Here is an 18,512-nt window from a genome sequence, read left to right as displayed (position 1 = left end):
CTAGATTCTGAAGAATATTGTTTATATAGTTTACAATATAATACGAATCCTGTGTTAACAGATTTATTAATTGATAATGAGTTGTTTACATTTACGTTGGATACTGGCGCTAGCTATAGTGTTATTTCAGAAAGCTTTTACAATTTAAATTTTAGCAATAAAATTTTGCAGGCAACCTCCAAAATTTTTAATCTTTATAATGGGGACAAATTAAAACCTTTAGTTGTCGTTAATTGTGAGGTTAAATATAAAGAGAAAAATGCTATGTTAAATTTGTATGTTATTAGTAAAGGAGGACCTCCATTGCTAGGTAGAGATTTCTATAATTTGTTCGATCTTACCATTTTTAACGTAAACGATTTAGCATTTCCGTCAGATTTGAATGATATATTAAATAAATTTCAAAATTTATTTTCGCCTGGTTTGGGTAAATTTACCAAAGGTGTAATTTCAATAAAATTAAAATCTGATTCTGTAAGTCCTAAATTTTTTAGAGCTCGTCCTTTACCATTCGTGATGAGGGAAAAGGTAGAAAATGAGCTAAACAGGTTACTACAACTAGGTGTAATTGAAGCTGTAGATTTTTCAAACTGGGGTACGCCTATTATTCCTGTATTAAAAAAAAATGGGTCTGTTCGAATTTGTGGTGATTTTAAAGTCACCGTAAATCCTTTAATAGAAATTGATTCATATCCTTTACCTAAAATTGAAGACTTGTTTACAAAATTAAACGGGGGGTTACATTTTACAAAATTGGATTTATCTAATGCTTACCAGCAGATATGTTTAGATGAAGAATCGAAAGAGCTTCTAACGATTTCTACACATAAAGGTTTATTTCGTTATACTAGAGCACCATTCGGGATTGCAAGTTTACCTTCTAAATTTCAAAAAAATTTAGAATCACTTTTACAGGGTCTTGATGGTGTGGTATGTTTTCTAGACGATATTCTCGTCACTGGTAAAAATAGGGAAGAGCATTTATCAACGCTGGAGACAGTTCTTTTTAGGTTAGAAAATGCAGGTTTAAAATTATCTGTAGATAAGTGCGAATTTTTTAAAGAAAAAATTACATATTTAGGCTACGATATTGACAAAGATGGTTTACATACCTCTGAATCTAAAATCGAGGCAATTGTCAAGGCGCTGACGCCTACTAATGTGAACAGTTTACAGTCATTTTTAGGGTTAATAAATTATTACGGCAAATTTGTTAAAAACCTATCTACCGTGCTAAATCCTCTTTATAATTTATTAAAACAAAAGGTATCATGGAATTGGTCAGTTGACTGCCAAAATGCATTTCTAAAAGTTAAACAAATTTTAGTGTCAGCACCGGTTTTAGTACATTATAATCCCGAACTACCCCTAAAATTAATAACTGATGCTAGTGAGCAGGGGGTTGGAGCGTTAATCTCTCATGTAATGCAGGATGGTACGGATAAAGTAATTGCATACGCCTCACGTACACTATTAGACAGGGAGAAAAAATTTTGTACATTAGAAAAAGAAGCATTAGCGGTTGTATTTGGGTTATGTAAATTTCATAACTATTTATATGGAAGAAAGTTCACGTTAGTCACGGATAATAAACCATTGTCATATATTTTTCATCCAAATAAAAAAATACCGGAATATTCAGCTAATAAATTGCGAAGGTGGGCCATAATTCTATCTAGTTATCAATATGATGTACAAGTAGTAAAAAGTGAAAATAATCCAGCGGATATGTTGTCACGTTTTCCGCAATGTATTGAAAATAATTCAGTTGAAAATGTTGAATTTAATTATGTTGAGTATTTTTCAGAAAATTGTAATTTTCCTATTAAATTGGAAGAAGTTAGGGAGGCAACCAAAAATGATAAGGTTTTATCTGCGGTTCGCAAATTTGTTGATGTGGGTTGGTCTATAAACAAAAAATTTGCAAAAGATATTAAATTTAAGTCATTTTATAAAATTAGGAATGAATTATCTATCGAGTCAGATTGTTTAATTTGGAATAATCGAATTATAATTCCGTCTAAATTACAACAAAAAATTTTACAAAGTTTACATTCATCACACATGGGCGTAGTTAAGATGAAAAGCTTAGCGCGATCTTATTTTTGGTGGCCTGGATTAGGAAAACAAATTGAAGAAATATGTAGAACTTGTGAAAACTGTTTAAAATTTAAGAATGTACCTGAAAAAACCGAAATTCAATCGTCGCCTTGGCCGGAACGACCTTGGGAAAGACTTCACTTGGATTTTATGGGTCCATTTTTGAATAAAAACTTTTTAAAAATGAATAACCACTTTCAATTTCAAAAACTTTTTAATAATATTAGATGCTCATAGTAAGTGGATAGAAGTATTTCCCATGAGTTCAATAACTTCTGCCATGACTATAGACGTTCTACGGTCATGTTTTGCACGTTTTGGGTTGCCGTGTCAAATAGTAACCGATAATGGTAGTTCTTTTTGTTCGGATGAGTTTCAAAATTTTTTAAAAAATAATAATATTGTTCATATTACTACTCCCCCATATCATCCTTCATCTAATGGCGCTGCAGAAAATGCTGTGAAAACAGTAAAAAATGCTTTAAAAAATTTTTTAGGTGATAAAAAAAATGTACACCTTAATTTAGCATTAAATAATTTTCTCTTCGATTATCGCTCCACTCCTCATTGCACAACTAAGGTAAGTCCTGCAAAATTAATGTTAAATAGGAACTTAAGGACAAGATTTGGCATTTTATTACCAGGTGATCGAAAAAATTTAAGAACTCATGTAACTACAATACAAAATAAACAAAAAATGTATTCTAGCGGTAAGAGATTTTTAGTGTTTCAGCCTGGTGAACAAGTGACTGTGCGCGACTATCGTAAAAAAAATACGGTTGAGTGGATAAAAGCCGTAGTTTTAAGGAAAATCGGAAAAGTAACATATATTGTTAAAATTCCTGAACTAAATGATGTTAACTGGAAACGTCATTTGAACCAAATTAAAAAATTTCATATAGTGCAATCTTCACTACTGAGTGGTTTAAATGAAGTTTCTCCTATTGTAGATACTGATGTAAATATTGTAAATAAAGAGAATTTAAGTAAAGAAAGTACTGAACGGCCTAAATGAGTGGTCAAACCCATAGATCGTTTAACGTATGAGTAATTTCTTTTTTATTATTTGGTAAATACTTATATTTGTTTTACTAGTAAAAAATAATTTTTTTTAAGGGGGAGATGTTGGATATTGTAATTATAGTTTTAGTAGACCACTCTGTAAAACCTATAACAACTGTTATCAGAGTAACACATTTCTTATTATTGTAAAAAGTACATTCGCCAAATGAGTATTAAGTGAGCCATCTTTGTAGAAAGATGTGTTTTATTTTAGTAAATTATAGTTTGTAATATTCACCCTCAAATTAGGGCTAAAATATATTACAGGTAGACTTAAACTTGTGAAATCAAATATGCGCAGAATTTTATGAAGAATGCGATGATTGGATTTCCAGTGCCCTTTCATTAGGGAAATTTTGTAAAATTTTGATTTTTGATATTCAATTGCGCCCTCTAGCGGTGGACCTACAATTATGAAAATAATTTCCAAGCTTTTCCCGAGGCAACTTTGGCTATAAATATTTTTTTTTCTCAAAGCTGTACTATAAACGGTTCCTGAGATATGGCCGAGAGCCATTCTTATTGGGACACCCGGTACATACAAATAAAACTTGTGAACGGTATAGTTATCGATGAAATAATGAAAATACACATAAACCTCACGACCAAGTAAAGGTGTTATTCTCACTAGTATACTTTAAGCATTCAACATTCGTTACATAGTCCTTATCTGGAGCACAAAAATGTTTTAAAATATCTGACGATAAACCACAATCTGACAGGTTTTCTGTACCAAATACAACAGTTCCCGTCCGTTCAATGACTGATCTTCTTTCCGTGTTTTTAACTTGGCTAAAACATTCAGTACTTCGCAAGTTGTTGTATGTAGCTGTCAAGCTGTGTTCAGGTCTCGATACAGCAAATAAATTGTGGGTCATGCTTGGCAGAATAGGCCCAGAAAGTTCTAATGAGTAATAATTTGAATCGTCTATGTATACTTTGCTTTCTTTAACTTTTAAAGAATTAAGTGAGGCTCCATGGAATGCCACAGGTGCTAAAAGTGTTGGTGGTACACCAGCGAGATGACCTGTTAAAGCAGTGGAACTTTTACAGTTTAAGAAAAAATTATAAAACCCATTTACTTCCCCTCCTTCTATCATGACTAAACTTTGATCACTGTTATCAACTTCACATTCTATTTTGCTGATCATTTTTTCCTAAAACAAAAATTTATTAAAAACGTCAAAGTATTACAAGATTTTCTAGAAAAAGTAGAACAATTTAAATAACTAAATTAATATTATCAAATCGTATAAAACAGAAAAACTAGATCGCCGTTTATAAAAGAAAATATAGAAAATAAACTGGAACCAGACATGGCAGAAATGCTAGTGAGGGTCAATCTATACATAAATAACCACCAAATATATCAAGAAATCAAAAACAAAGATGAGCATCACGATTCCAAATTCAAAATATGGAACTCCAAACAAAAATTAAAAGCTATTAAATGTCTTAGTACAAGCTTAAAACTGACAAAGTAGTCACTCATCAGGACAAATAACTGACATAGATTTCGAAGATTTTTTTCTCAGTTCAAGACCCGTGGTACTGCAGCCAATCGCCATATTTTACATTGTACGCATTTCAATAATCAATTATTTTAAAAGTATATGTATTGTATGAAAAAAATGGTAAATACTCTCAATCTTTATTGGTGTTAAATAAGGATTTTTATAAAAACTCTTACACTGGACCTGAGGATGAGACATATATTTGTAAGTCTTGAAATCGGTCGCATTATTTAACACCAATAAATATTATAAGTATTGACCCTTTTATCATATACTATACGTCGTGGACTCACACCTGCAACCATTTCATCACTCTTTTAAAAGTCTTCGCGGCTTCGGCAGGGTTACTATGTATCAGCTCTCTGAAGATACCTTATGTGACCTTTTATTTCGCCCCCTATACCATGCTCTGGCTATAATCCCATAGAGTTCGCCAGCTCTCTGGGGTATCGCTTAGGCAACATTCCCCGGTGACATCCATCCCATGGATATGGTGGTATTGAACCTCGGCTTGGGAAGCAGAGTAATCGCAGTTCTCAGTTCATCCAAGATCTTTTTTGGATTATACATATTCACACCTGTTTTCTTGTCTTATGGTACAAATACCCATACCATGTTCCCTATTAGCCATTGGAACATACTGTGTCGGATATGAGAACTTCCCCATCTAGTCTGTCCTGTGTTGACTGGAGGCGAACTCAAACTCACAGTCTCAGGTTGATACGGTTGCTTGCAATAAGGTTTCGTACTCCCAATAAGATATAAGTCCATTTAATTCAAATCATAAGTGTTGTACCTATGCATTTGTAATAAAAAGTTTTTGTAATGTCCAAATAACAAATATACGCTTATTTATTCTAGACATAACACAATATCATTAAAATCACAGAAAAAAGTCAGGGGCGAAAAATTATTTCTTCGGTTATTTCAACTATTTAAGAATGTATGTCCAAACCCGCCAAGTCACATTTTTGTGAAATTTCGTTTGATACGGGAATTTGTTCTTTGTGTGTATATACATAAGTTCAAACATAATTTAGGTGCAAATCCCACCTTAAATCGGAGTAATTTAAAGGAGAAAATACGCTTAAGCTGCAAAACCCGCCTTGTCCAAAAAAATTTAGTTGCAAAGACTGCCAAGTCCGGTCTGACCAATGGCATAACGTTTGGACAGACACGTGATTTACCCGTTCCCTCGAAATTTTTATGAGTTTATCTTATTTTCAATTTTATAACAATACGGTCAGGTGGGGTAATTGTAAAAAAGGTGTAATTGTAAACATCATTGGTGACACTGTCAAATTAATTTTTTTACCTATATACTGTTGGCAGCATTGCTTTCTTTGTACTGTCTACCATCATTGGCAAGTTTGAGGTTGTGTTCTGATTGTTTATGCGGCCTACATGTGCATTTTATATTTTACTGGTTTTGCAAATTGAAAATCGTTTTAGCATTGGTGTGAGAAAATTGTTGTGTCTTGGATTTTATATAGAGGTAAGTAAAAATATTATTAGTTATTGATGGCAAAAGGTATTGAAAATAATGTGAGATATTTGTCTTTGTAAATTCGAAGGTCATTAAGAAAATATTAGGATGTTTACATTTACCCCTGATTTTTGTATTTTGGGTTAATTGTAAACATCATATATGGGGTAAAGGTAAACAACAGTATTCAGTAATTTTTTGTGTATTTTATTAGTATGTCACTTTGATTATGAGCATTTTATATTTATTCCAGGTCTAATATGCCAAGAACTTACATAAGGAAAAAAACAACCTCCCACTTATTCTTTGGAAGACATAGAACGAGCCGTAAATGACATTCAAAATGGCAACACCACCTATCGCCAAGCAAAAGAGAGATACGGAATTCCTATCTCAGTAATCTTTCATCGGATAAAGGGTCGCAAGGTCTACCTGTACAGAATTGGTGTTGGCCGACCAACTGTACTTAGTCCTGAAGCTGAAAAGCAAATTACAACATGCTTGATAGCTCGGGCACCAATTGGATTTCCTTGCAATAAGGAAGAACTGAAACAATTGGTGTCTGAATACGTTAAAGCAAATGACATACCAAATCCATTTCATGATAATTTACCAGGAGAGGACTGGTACCAAGGTTTCATGAAAAGAAACAATAGCACTGGGTGCTTTAAAATATTTAACGCACTGCAGTTAAAAGTGAAATGTCAAATTTTGAAAGCAAACGTCAAAATGTTTATATTTCATTTATTAACATTAATATTAATAGTACATTTTGCGCAATTAAAGAATTTGCTTTTGTAGAAAAAATATTGTATGATATACGTGTTAAAAATGCATTTTTAAGGCACGGATGTGAATTGCAGAATTCGCTTCGCTCATTCTGCAAACCTTCACATGCTTGCCTTAAAATTGTACTTTTAACACTTATATCATAAATAACTATTATGTAATAAGAGTCTAATTTTTTAAATAATTTATTAAGTGAAGTTTAAAAAAACACGTTGTTCCGAATTTTTTGGGGATTTCAAGTCCAAAGTTGCTAAATTTTGTTGCAAATCCCGCCATGTCCATAAATAAAATCAATTTTATACTGAAACTGCAGCTCAAATATTTTTTATTTTGTATTCTTCTAATAGGAACATTATACTGGAATACAAGTTAATAAAATAGAAACCTCAAAATATCGCATGAGTCCTCTGTAATGGTTTTTCACATCTCCTGAAAATGTTGATACAAGTGACTTGGCGGATTTTGCTTATATACCCCTCGTATCAAAAATGCCTTTCTGCAATTTGTTTCTACATTATTATATGCATGAGACCTGTATGAGGCAAGGAACAGAATAAAATATTTTTGGTAATTTTTTTTAGGTTTGAAGGTGCAGCTATAAAATGGTAGGTAAACTTACTGAACTTTCCATCAGTGGAAAATACATTTCTCAGGTCAAAATTTTTTTTATATCACCATGAATAAAATAATATTTGCAGGATGAACTGAGTATGTATTGAATCGTCACACAAATACCACTGATACCATACTTGAGGAATCCATGTTTCAGATGAACTCAGATATGATGACATCAGAACTAATCTTCACTGAGATGATTATTACAATTATAACTTCCTAGAGTACAAAAGTCACAAACATTCTTCTTCTTCAGGTTCCTTATCCTATCGGAGGTTGGAAATCATCATCGCTATTTTAATTTTATTGGCCGCACTTCTGAATAATTCTAATGAGCTGCAACCGAACCACTCTCTCAAATTTCTTAGCCAGGATATTTTGCGTCGTCCTGGGTTTCTCTTCCCTTATATCTTCCCTTGCATAATTAACCTAAGTAATACGTACTTCTAGCCCTCATTATATGACCCAGATATTGAATCTTTCTAATTTTAACAGTTTTTATGACTTCACATTCTTTCTTCATTCTTTGTAACACCTCTATATCTACATTTTGTGGTTTTTTGAGAATATCATTGATTTCGTTTTCTTGAGATTCATTTGCAGTCCGCACCTTTCACATGCATTGTATACATGTTGTATTATGTACTGTAAATCTTCCATGTCACTTGCAAATATGACCGTATCGTCCGCATATCTAATATTATTAATGCTATTTCCGTTAACCAAAATACCTTCCACAATATCCAATAAAGTTTCTTGAAATATCATTTCACTGTAGACGTTGAATAAGAGTGGTGAAAGTATGCACCCTTGTCGAACTCCTCTAAGTATACTTACTTCCTCTGTCAGTTCTCCTTCGACTCTTACTCTTGCTTTCTGATTTTGATACAGATTCGATATAATTTCTAGATCTCTACTATCTATGTTTTTGGTCTTAAGAATACTTAAAAGCTTTTCATGTTGAACTCTGTCAAAGCTTTTTTAAAATCTATGAAGCAAGCATATATGTCCTTATTCATATCCAGACATCGTTGTGTCAGAACATTGACTCCAAATAATGCTTCTCTAGTTCCTAGACCCTTTCTAAAACCCATCTGTGAATCACTTATTTCTTGTTCTAATTTCACGTGGATTCTGTTATGTATGATTTTAAGGAAGGTTTTCAATGTGTGGCTCATTAATGCAATTGTCCCATAGTCATTGCAATCTTTAGCATTTGTGATTTTTGGAATCGTTACAAAAGTTGAGAGAAGCCATTCTTTGGGTATGTGTCCCGTCTTGTATATGGAGTTAAAAAGGTCTACCAAGACATCAATATTATCTTCAATAGTGCAATTGGCATTTCTTCGGGTCCTGGAGCTTTTCTACCTTTTGTGTGTTTTATGGCATAAACAACTTCCTCTTTCATTATTTCTGGTCCCGTGGTTTCTCCGTCAACTTCTAATTGTTCTACTTTTTGGTCATAAAATAGGTGTTCAATGTATTCTTTCCATCTACGTAATTTGTCTTGCGTTTCAGTTATAGTGGTACCATCTGCATTTGTTAATATCCCGATTGGTTTGTTGCGATTTCCTGAAATCATTTCTTTAACCTTCTTATGGGTGTTGAAAGTGCCATACCTTGCCTCACATTCCTCAATTTCTTGACATTTAATGGACATCCATGTTTCCTTAGCTTGTTTTATTTTCTATTTTATTTGTTTATTAATTTCTTGATATTTAATTTTATTTTACAAACATTTAATTTTACAAACATTAATGGGGACTTAATATGGTTCAATGATGGATCTAAAAGTGCCCATGGTAATGGATAAGGAGTCTTTGGACAAACATGTAATTAAAACAAATCTTACAGGGTAGGTCAATATACACTGTGTACGAGTTTGAAGTTTTTGCCTTGATAGTGTTGCATTGATGCAATCCGAAATGGAGACTCCAAAGCAAAGAGAATCAACATTTATACAGATAGCCAACCAGCTATTCTGGCTGTTAAGAACCCATTCAAGAAATCGAAACTGGTGAGGAACTTCAAAGATTTCCTCAACAATCTGGCCAAAGAAAATAAAATGGCTTTAATATGGGTGCTGGGTCATGAAAGGGGTGAATGGAAACAATAATACACATGAAATATTGCTGGTAGGAAACTGATGTAACTAAAGAGTAAAGAAGTAAAAGTACCTACTTGGGAATTGATTACGAACAGATGAAGCCTTGGTTCAGCTTACTTCTCCACAAAATGTTCTACACAAATGCAACATCTAGTTTGGTATCATTATTCACTATCAGAACTTGTCATTGCATTGGCCAAATGCGTTTCCAACATTAAAAACTGAAAGGCAATGAAATAATCAAGAAGCCATGTGTATTGAACCATGTGATTTGAACCGAACAATGTAGGTAAATAAAGAATACCTACCCAAAAGAAGGTAAATCTATCTAAAAATTAAATAGTTCAACTGCAGAGGTAAGCTGGTGTCAAATGGACAAATTAATTTTAATATAAGAACAATGAAGGAAAAGAATATCTACATCTAAAAATGGATATGTTGGGCTTGATACATACAAAAGGTACTTATGTTGGTTTATCCTAAGAACAGTGTAGAAGTGTTTTGCAGTAAACTGTTTTGTTACTGTTAAAAATCTGTTCACTACACAGTATCAAAATGGTTTAGTTCACTATTCTAATGATAAATGAATATACCTATAGAAATCAGAGAACAAAGTTATGTCTTCACTGTCCATTTTAGTTATTTCAATTTATTCAAATCTTACCTGACTATAATTAATTCGTTTGATCTCTTTATCATCTATCCCCATGCTTTTCATCCAAGTTTCATCAGGAATATCTTCATTTTCGATTTGATCCTCTGTTTCTTGTGTTTGCTTACTGTCTGATGTTGTTTTATTCTCAAACTCCTGATCAGGTGTCCTTGTCTTTTTTAGTGGCATAGTAAACTCAACTTCCTCTTGTTTGAGCAAGTTCCTAAATCCTTTTGTTGTTGGAGTGATGAGAACATGTAAATCTAGAAAAGTGGGAAAATGAACATTTTTCATAGCATATTCTAAAATCTGCAAATATGTTATACGGGATGAAATAATATGCTCAATAATACGAGAAAATGACTTTTTTGTTTTTTAATTATAAATATTCAATCAGGTACTTAATACGGTAACAAAAATAAAAATTATATGCTCACTTAATCAGAATTGCTAGAATAAATCTAACTGCACCAGAAACAGAAGTAACAATGTATGACAAAAAAAAATGAGGATGTCATTCCATTTACCATCCATTTCTAAATGTAGGTCTCTCCCAATTGCTTGCATCTTTCTCTATCTTGCGCCGGTCTACTACACTGTTTGTCTGACACTGCTCTAATGTTATCTACCCATCTCTTTTGAGGTTTTCCCATGCTTCTTGTCATCCTCCTTGGTCTCCATTTTAGACCTGCCCAGCACCATTTTATTTTGTAATTCTTCCACGATATTCCTGATCTTCATTCTATGCCTTTTCTCGTGTTTCCAATCTGGTGTCTCAGTGATATTTGTGTTTCTAGTATTTTAGCAGATTTTCTGGTAAGGGCTATGGTCTCCAAAAAGGAGGTACCTATCTACAAACTAGTAGTATGCATGTGTAATATACCTTTTTCTTTAAGTGTATAGGAATGGAGCTGTTCTTTTAATTTCAGCATCTTGATTTGAATTTCTTATTTTGATGAAGACAAGAAATATATGAGAAGAACTGGCTAAAATAATCAAGAAATAAAAAATAGATACCTAATTGATTACAATGAACAGGATAATCTACTGCATTGGCTGAGGCCCAGGACCAAAGGTGTTAAGGTTAGGCACTTAAAGAGAAAATGTAGACGTACAAAATGGTATTATAATACAACTAGGCCAGGGTAGTAAGATAAAAATATACCCTGTTTGTAACACTTCAACAGCCAGGATACTAAAGCGTCTTTTCGATGGGTAATTAGTGATGTAAAAAAACGTGTTTTTTTTTAATTCTAAAAAAAACGGAAAAAAAAACAATAAAAAACGTGTTTTTTTTGTTTTTAATTGTTTTTTATTAGTTTCTCAACGTAATATTAACAATATCAATATTAGGAGTTGTTTGTAAGCCTAAAAATCACCCAATATTTTAATATTATATCCAAAACATCTAGAAACTCAGTGTTTGACGTTCCTTTTTAAAAAATATTGGAAACATTAAACCCTTACTGCGTTTATCTATTATTTTTTTACGTCGTTGCTTTTGGGGAATCACCGAAATTTAGTAGGACGCTCGTATTCGGTGGCGCTGAGAAAACCGGGGAATTACCGATTTGCTTTTGCAGGTGTTCTGTTGTTATTTTGTGATTTACTTGCCTTGTGCCGGAAATATTTGTGTTTAGTGCTTATTTAAATGTGTTTAAATAAATTAATTATTGTTAATATATGTTCTGTGTTTTATGATAATAAATTATTTGTTACCTACTGTAGTGACATTAGTGACAAAAACTGAATGTTTATAATGTCTTCGAATTCGAGTTCTTGTTCTTCGCGGGAATCACGGGGAAGGAAAAGTTGCAAAGTAAGTTCCCCGTTTAAAATGCTAAAAACACAGAAAAAAAACTCCTCAAGTAGAGTGTACTTTTTGTACACTTCAACTATCAAAAAATGGGACACGTTTGTTGGAACATATTAAAAAATGCCTAAAATGTCCAGAGGAAGTTAAAATAAAGTATGGAGTGACGGAGAGAAAACAACGAAACATTGGACTATTACAAACAATACATGAAAAAAGGGAGGAAAAAGTTAAAGGTATGTACCAAAGCTCTAAAAATATTTCCAAATTTCCCTCTTCTTTATTTAGTAGAAATTCCTAAAGATAACCTTACTTTACAGACTTATTTTTAAATTTAATAAATTTGGGAATTTTATTTACAGAACAACCGAAATCACAATCTAAAGAGGTGTCCGCATTCATGGATAAAATGACACCTGAACAAAAAGTAAAAGCCGATGAACTGCTTAGCCGGGCTATCTATTCAAGTCAAGCACCACTGGCTTTAGTAGAAAATATACAGTGGCAGAAGTTGTTTAAATTTCTCAGACCTGCTTATCAGATACCAACCCGACACCTTGTATCACGCCCACTATTAGACAGTGAGTACCTACGTGTAAAGGCTATGGTTTCGGAAAACATTGGTAAGATTTAAGTTTGACCATATTTATTAAAATTTATTGTTTCGGCCCTTACTCTGTGAAATTCTGCGTAATAACAATAAATTAAATATTTTTTAGAAAATCCACAAATTACATTAGTTTTAATAATAATCTAATAAGGTTCCAACCGGTTTCGATGCCATTGCATCATTACCAAGGAGTGTTGTACAAAATGATGTAATTTGGCATCGACTCCGGTTGGAACCGTATTAATTCATTAAAACTAATGTAATTTGGGGAATTTTGGAATTTTTAAAAAAATATTTAATTTACTGTTATTATATTTATTAAAACATTGACAATATATAGGCGAGCCGCTGTAAAATTACCACTGAACAACGTACTACGGACGAAGTTTAACAGGAAAGACCTTGAACAGCAACCAGATGCGGTACAGTGTTGTACCACGCCGTCCGTCGTATATATTTCAGTAATTTTAGAACGGCCCGACTTTAATATAAGTAAACCTACATTATGCTAGTAGGTTAAAAATAATTATCTCTTTACTTTAAGCTGGAGCACATTCTGTTGGACTAATGGTGGATGGATGGTCCAATATTAGGAACGAGGCTGTCCTAAACTTTGTTGTAACAACTCCAAAGCCATTCCTTTTTAAAATTATGCCCACAGGCATTGCACCTCATACTGCAGAATATATGGCAAAAACCCTTGGTGCAGTAATACGTGAAATCGGTCCCCGAAAGGTATTTGGTATAGTCACAGACAATGCAGCAAACATGAAAGCTGCTTGGGCCTTGATTGAAAATGATTTTGATAATAACATTTTTACCTATGGATGCTTTGCTCATTCTCTTAATTTAATATTTACCGATCTCAAAAATTTAACAAGTCTGAAATCGTTTACTGCCGAGGCTGTTGCCCTTACAAAGGCCATCCGACAAAGCCACATATTATCTGCGTGGGTAAAGGAAAAACAAAACGAATTAAAAATAAGTTGCAGTCTTAAACTCCCAGTGCCTACCAGATGGGGATCATTAGACCGGGTACAAGGATACATTATGCTTCTGGAGCCAATTGCTAACACAATTACCTCTGTAGAAGGTGACACACCAACGATTTCAAAATGTCTGCATTTATTTAAAAAAATGGTTAACACCTCATTAGAAAATGTCACTAAAAGTCCATTGTTATTAAAAGAGGAAGCAGATACAAGGGCAATTTTTGAAAATCGGAAGAAGTTTGCTATTTATAGTGTTCATTTTGTAGCTAACCTTTTGGATCCAAAATATCGTGGCTGCGAACTTAGCTCAGATGAGATGGTAAATTTTTTTAGGTTATAGTGGGTTTTATTTATATTTATATTAATTTTTTTATTTAATGTAGACTGATGCGACAGAAGTCATATACAAGGTAGCACAGAAGATGCCAGATGTCGATGAAGCAGCCGTCTTAGCTGACGTTGTCAATTTTATTGCAAAAGAAGGACTATTCAAAAAGGCTTTTCTATGGAATGAGGACACAATTGCAGCTATCAGCCCTATTGCCTGGTGGAGTGGTCTTTGCTCAAATACCGCACTCTCAAGTTGGCGATTCGTTTTCTAGAGTTGCCAGCGACATCACCAGCATGTGAAAGATCCTTTTCTTCATATTCGGGAATTCACACCAACAAGAGAAACAGGCTGACCAATACTCGAGCGTCAAAAATCGTGTATGTGGCTCATAATTTAAAATTAATGGCTGAACTACAGCCAAGTGAATCATCCAGTTCAGAATCAATTGCTGGCCCTAGCTTCACAGTCAATCCTGCATTAGAATCTGAACCGGAACCAATGATAATATCCAATTCAGATCAGTCGGAGTCTGTCTTTGAAAGTGATGAAGAGGAAGCTTCAGAGTCTGAAGAAAATGCAGATAGCGACGGGACGGATCAGTGTTCATTTAAGGGATTCGGTTAATTAATTGAACCTTTTCAATCATTAAGACGTTGTTTTTTTTATTTGATAAATTTTTATTACTTATTTTTGCTTTGATTTTGCAAGTTAACGAATAAACTCTTCTTATTTTGTTTATACCCATGGTCTTCTTATTTAAAGGATTTATACGAAATTAATTATGAAACGAAATAATACTTATTTTGTTATAAAATTATACAGAATATTATATTTATTATATGTTTTTGTCATTAAATAAACTGTACCCACTTAAAAAATCAAAATAAAAAAAAAACGAAAAAAAAACAAAAAAAACGAAGGCTTCGTTTTTTTTGCAATAAAAAACGGTTTTTTTTTTAAAAAACGGTACCGTTTTTTATTGGTTACATCACTATGGGTAATATCTATAAGAACAAATTGTAACTATTTCCTGCGTAGGATCTGGCGGCCATTTTTATTTATAAACAATTTAGTGTCAAAAAACGGTCTTTTTTCCTTTTTTTTTTTCAAATCAATGGAAAACATTAAGACTTATAGTTTTCTTAGCACAAACATCTTCGAGAGAATGGAAAAAGCTTTGAAATGGCGTATTAAAAAGTTTGATATATTCATTTATTGTTAATATACTTGCGAAAAAAGGGTGAAATGGCAAAAAAATTAATTTCGCAATACCTATTATAAAAATAAGTGTACAGCTTTCAAATTTTTGTCAAATGAGGACTCTTTGGTGCTTAATACGTGATAAAAATTGCAAAGCGATTCATTCAATTGTTTAAATTTTATTCAAATTGTTTATCTCAGAGAGCTTGCAATAACATAAGTCAGAAAAAAATGATTTTAGAACCATTCTACAAGTGTAAAATGAAAAAGCATGAGTTAAACTTTCAAATTGGTTTAAAAAAAGTAAATAAAAATGCACCTATTAGTAATAAATAATTATGCAAAAGTATCGTCAATTCTTCCTTATAAACTTTTTGAATAACTTTTTTCAAAAAAATCTATTTTTTTACTGTTTTAGATGCACAACTACCAAGTAATGTTATGTAAGTATAATCACAATTGATGAAAAATTGTAATACAGTAGACTCTCATAAGTTTGGCCACCTCGGGACTGGACCCTAGCCGAACTTAAAAGTGGGCGAACTAACTGATGCCTACCTAAAAAATGCCCATTTATTGTTTGTAAGGATCTAGCAAACACAAAACACTTGCACACTATGTAAAATACAACACAGAGGGATACTTTGACATATATTTAACACATATTAAAAGACAGAAGGTTACAAAACACTACAAAATAATACTTACAGAACTGTAAGTAGGCCTAATAAAATAGATAGAGCTGCATTGTCCTCAGGTTCGTTAACAGGAATGTTGTTTGGCTCATCTGCTGTTGTGTTTGCTTGGTCAATCTTATCTTCTATATTTGACCAAACTTCCTATTGGGATACTTCCTCTTGAAGCACTCAATCGCCCCTTAGCCCATCGGCTGTTGAAGACCAGGAACAGCAGTTTAATTTATTTTTCATCGTCATACTGAATATCTTCCTGGTGAGTAAGCGTGTTGTCAGGAAGTACAAGTGCTTTGATGAGCAGTTTTAATTTTGTCAAATGTTTTTTCACTTTGGGAACAAATTCGTAAATGATCTATTCTCTGAACAAATGTGTCCATCCACGCTTATTTCTGCGACCGATAATACACTGGGAGAGTTTCCACATTTATGTTGAGAGCATAAATGCTCTTGGTTTTGCTGCTGTACCAATGACAAATAGGGGTCATTGTGGATCCCGAATCATTTGAACACAAGGCGACCGTTATCACCTCTTTGCTGACTTTAAACCCTGCAGCAGATGTTTCTTACGGGGTGGCAAAGGTTTTTCTGGGCAGAAGTTTAAAATTTAGCCCAGTTTCGTCAACATTGTCTATTTGCTCTGGGCTCAAGTTTAGGTCACCGATGATTTTTAAAAATCCTGCAGAAAAATTGGTGGCAGCTACAGGCAGAGAGCCGGCCGGACTAAGCGGAGACCGAACTTATGGGAATCTACTGTAAATATATATAATTTGTGATATAAAAAAATAAAAAGTTTATAAGAAAAAATTGACCATACTTTTGCATAATTTGGCTCATGCTCTTTCATGTGATACCTGTAGAATGGTTCTAACTTTATTTTTTCTGACTTAAGTTAATGCAAAAAAAACTCTCTGGGATAAACAATTTGAATAAAATTTAAACAATTGAATGAATCGCTTTGAAATTTTTGTCACATATTAAGCACCAAAGAACCCTCATTTGACAAAAATTTCAAAGCTGTAGGTACATTTTTAAAATAGTTACGTATTGTGAAATTATTTTTTTTTGAAATTTCGATCAATAAATGAGTATATTAAACTTTATAATATGCCATTTTAAAGCTTTTTCCATTCTCTCGAAGATGTTTGTAATAAGAAAACTATAAGTCTTAATGTTTTCCATTTATTTGAAAAAAAAAAGGAAAAAAGACCATTTTTTGACACTAAATTGTTTATAAATAAAAATGGCCACCAGATCCTATGCAGGAAATAGTTACAATTTGTTCTTATAGGTATTACTTACCTGTCGAAAAAATGCTTCAGTCAGTACCCTGGCTGTTGAAGTGTCATGGAAAAAACCTTATTACCCTGGACTAAACATGAATAATGCAATATATTAATAGTTAAAAATGATACCTCTACAACTCATACATGAGAATATTAAGTATACTTTACCTGTAAATCCACTAATACCCGCTGCCCTGAAAAGCACTGTGAAAGAGTTTGCACAGGCATAAAAATATGGACATTGCCTAGTCCTTATCAATTGAAACAAAGATCTCAAACTATCTGACCAAGCTTGTTGTAAGCTTTCTCTTACAGAGGAATTCAAAGGTGCAGCACTTTGTACTTTGGAAGATATACGAGGAAAAAGAGACATCCAGGGTAAATGGGGATGCATCCAATACAAACAACACTGATGAAACTTTGCATTTGGTGATGAATCTAAATTATTGCCAGGATCATTGTTTAAACATCTTGCAAATGCTGTAATGCCACTGGCTTCTTCACTCACTTTAAGCTTCTGACTCCATGGAAATGGTTTGGAGGAGATTAATCGTAATTTGTCTTTTAGAGCCCAATCAATTGGCAACCAATTCTCTCCTTGGGCTTTAACCACTTCTATAGATCCTTTGCCATCTGCATTTATTTTATTTAATATATCACTAAAGGATGTAAAGGAACCATTAGGAGAACTTAAAGGTTTTTGGTTGAAAAGTTTGAACAAGGTTTGATCTGTGGACTCATCTAAGCCAAAGTTTTGTTCTGTTTTTATTTTTTTGTTTTGACTATTTGTTACAAAAGGGTTAGTACGTTTTTGAGCTGCAAATATATTTTCAAACGATTGAGAGGATCCAGTCGTATTCAACTCTTGTTTTGAATTAGTTCCCTTGATTCTAGCCTGTAATGCCTTTTTCTTTTGTTTCAGTTTATGTAATTTCATTACATCTGTAGGATGGAGCCATTTCGGAATGTTAGTTGTCTCGGGGTTTTCAGTCATTATAAAGGTACGATTATACAAAATTCTTCCTACATGTAGCACATTTTAAAATAATTTTATTCTGTTAACTTTCCCAGAAAACTCTGGGTATTTTTGAGGTAGCGAAAACCATAGTTTAGATACCAGTGAACTTTCGACCTGTTTTATTCCATTTTTTCATATTGAATATTGATAAAATTATGTTGAATAAAATAATTAAAAATTTAATACATTCAAATACACAAAACAATACACTTCCAGGTCCAGTGGTGGTCCAGCTGACTAGACTA

At 33.0% G+C, this 18,512-nt stretch overlaps 2 protein-coding genes across 2 annotated transcripts; one reads left to right on the top strand and one right to left on the bottom strand.

The window, feature by feature from the left end:
* Positions 1-3,329: 3,329 nt before the first annotated feature.
* On the bottom strand, positions 3,330-18,489 carry LOC114325153 (protein downstream neighbor of son homolog). Its single transcript, XM_028273111.2, has 3 exons — positions 17,418-18,489; positions 10,338-10,588; positions 3,330-4,319 (listed from the first exon to the last, which is right to left on the bottom strand). Exons 1-3 carry the CDS (start codon positions 18,241-18,243, stop codon positions 3,762-3,764), a joined length of 1,635 nt encoding a protein of 544 aa, XP_028128912.1. The 5' UTR covers positions 18,244-18,489; the 3' UTR covers positions 3,330-3,761.
* LOC114325154 (uncharacterized) lies at positions 13,436-14,811 on the top strand. The gene is made up of 2 exons (XM_050650058.1): positions 13,436-14,059; positions 14,124-14,811. Exons 1-2 carry the CDS (start codon positions 13,436-13,438, stop codon positions 14,340-14,342), a joined length of 843 nt encoding a protein of 280 aa, XP_050506015.1. The 3' UTR covers positions 14,343-14,811.
* Positions 18,490-18,512: the final 23 nt, after the last annotated feature.

Source organism: Diabrotica virgifera, chromosome 5 (genome assembly GCF_917563875.1).
Source record: "Diabrotica virgifera virgifera chromosome 5, PGI_DIABVI_V3a".
Classification (NCBI taxonomy): domain Eukaryota; kingdom Metazoa; phylum Arthropoda; class Insecta; order Coleoptera; family Chrysomelidae; genus Diabrotica; species Diabrotica virgifera.
Note: the sequence above shows the minus strand (reverse complement) of the source record. Positions and strands in the feature narration are given on the sequence as shown.

What these genes read in the sequence shown, in the direction of transcription:
- LOC114325154 (XM_050650058.1), top strand. Translation starts at nt 13,436, where the DNA reads ATGGCAAAAACCCTTGGTGCAGTAATACGTGAAATCGGTCCCCGAAAG. An exon ending in AACTTAGCTCAGATGAGATG is followed by an intron (nt 14,060 to 14,123) that starts GTAAATTTTTTT and finishes TATTTAATGTAG; the next exon opens with ACTGATGCGACAGAAGTCAT.
- LOC114325153 (XM_028273111.2), bottom strand. Translation starts at nt 18,243, where the DNA reads ATGACTGAAAACCCCGAGACAACTAACATTCCGAAATGGCTCCATCCT. An exon ending in GGGTATTAGTGGATTTACAG is followed by an intron (nt 10,589 to 17,417) that starts GTAAAGTATACT and finishes CCACTTTTCTAG; the next exon opens with ATTTACATGTTCTCATCACT. An exon ending in AACGAATTAATTATAGTCAG is followed by an intron (nt 4,320 to 10,337) that starts GTAAGATTTGAA and finishes TTTTTGTTTTAG; the next exon opens with GAAAAAATGATCAGCAAAAT.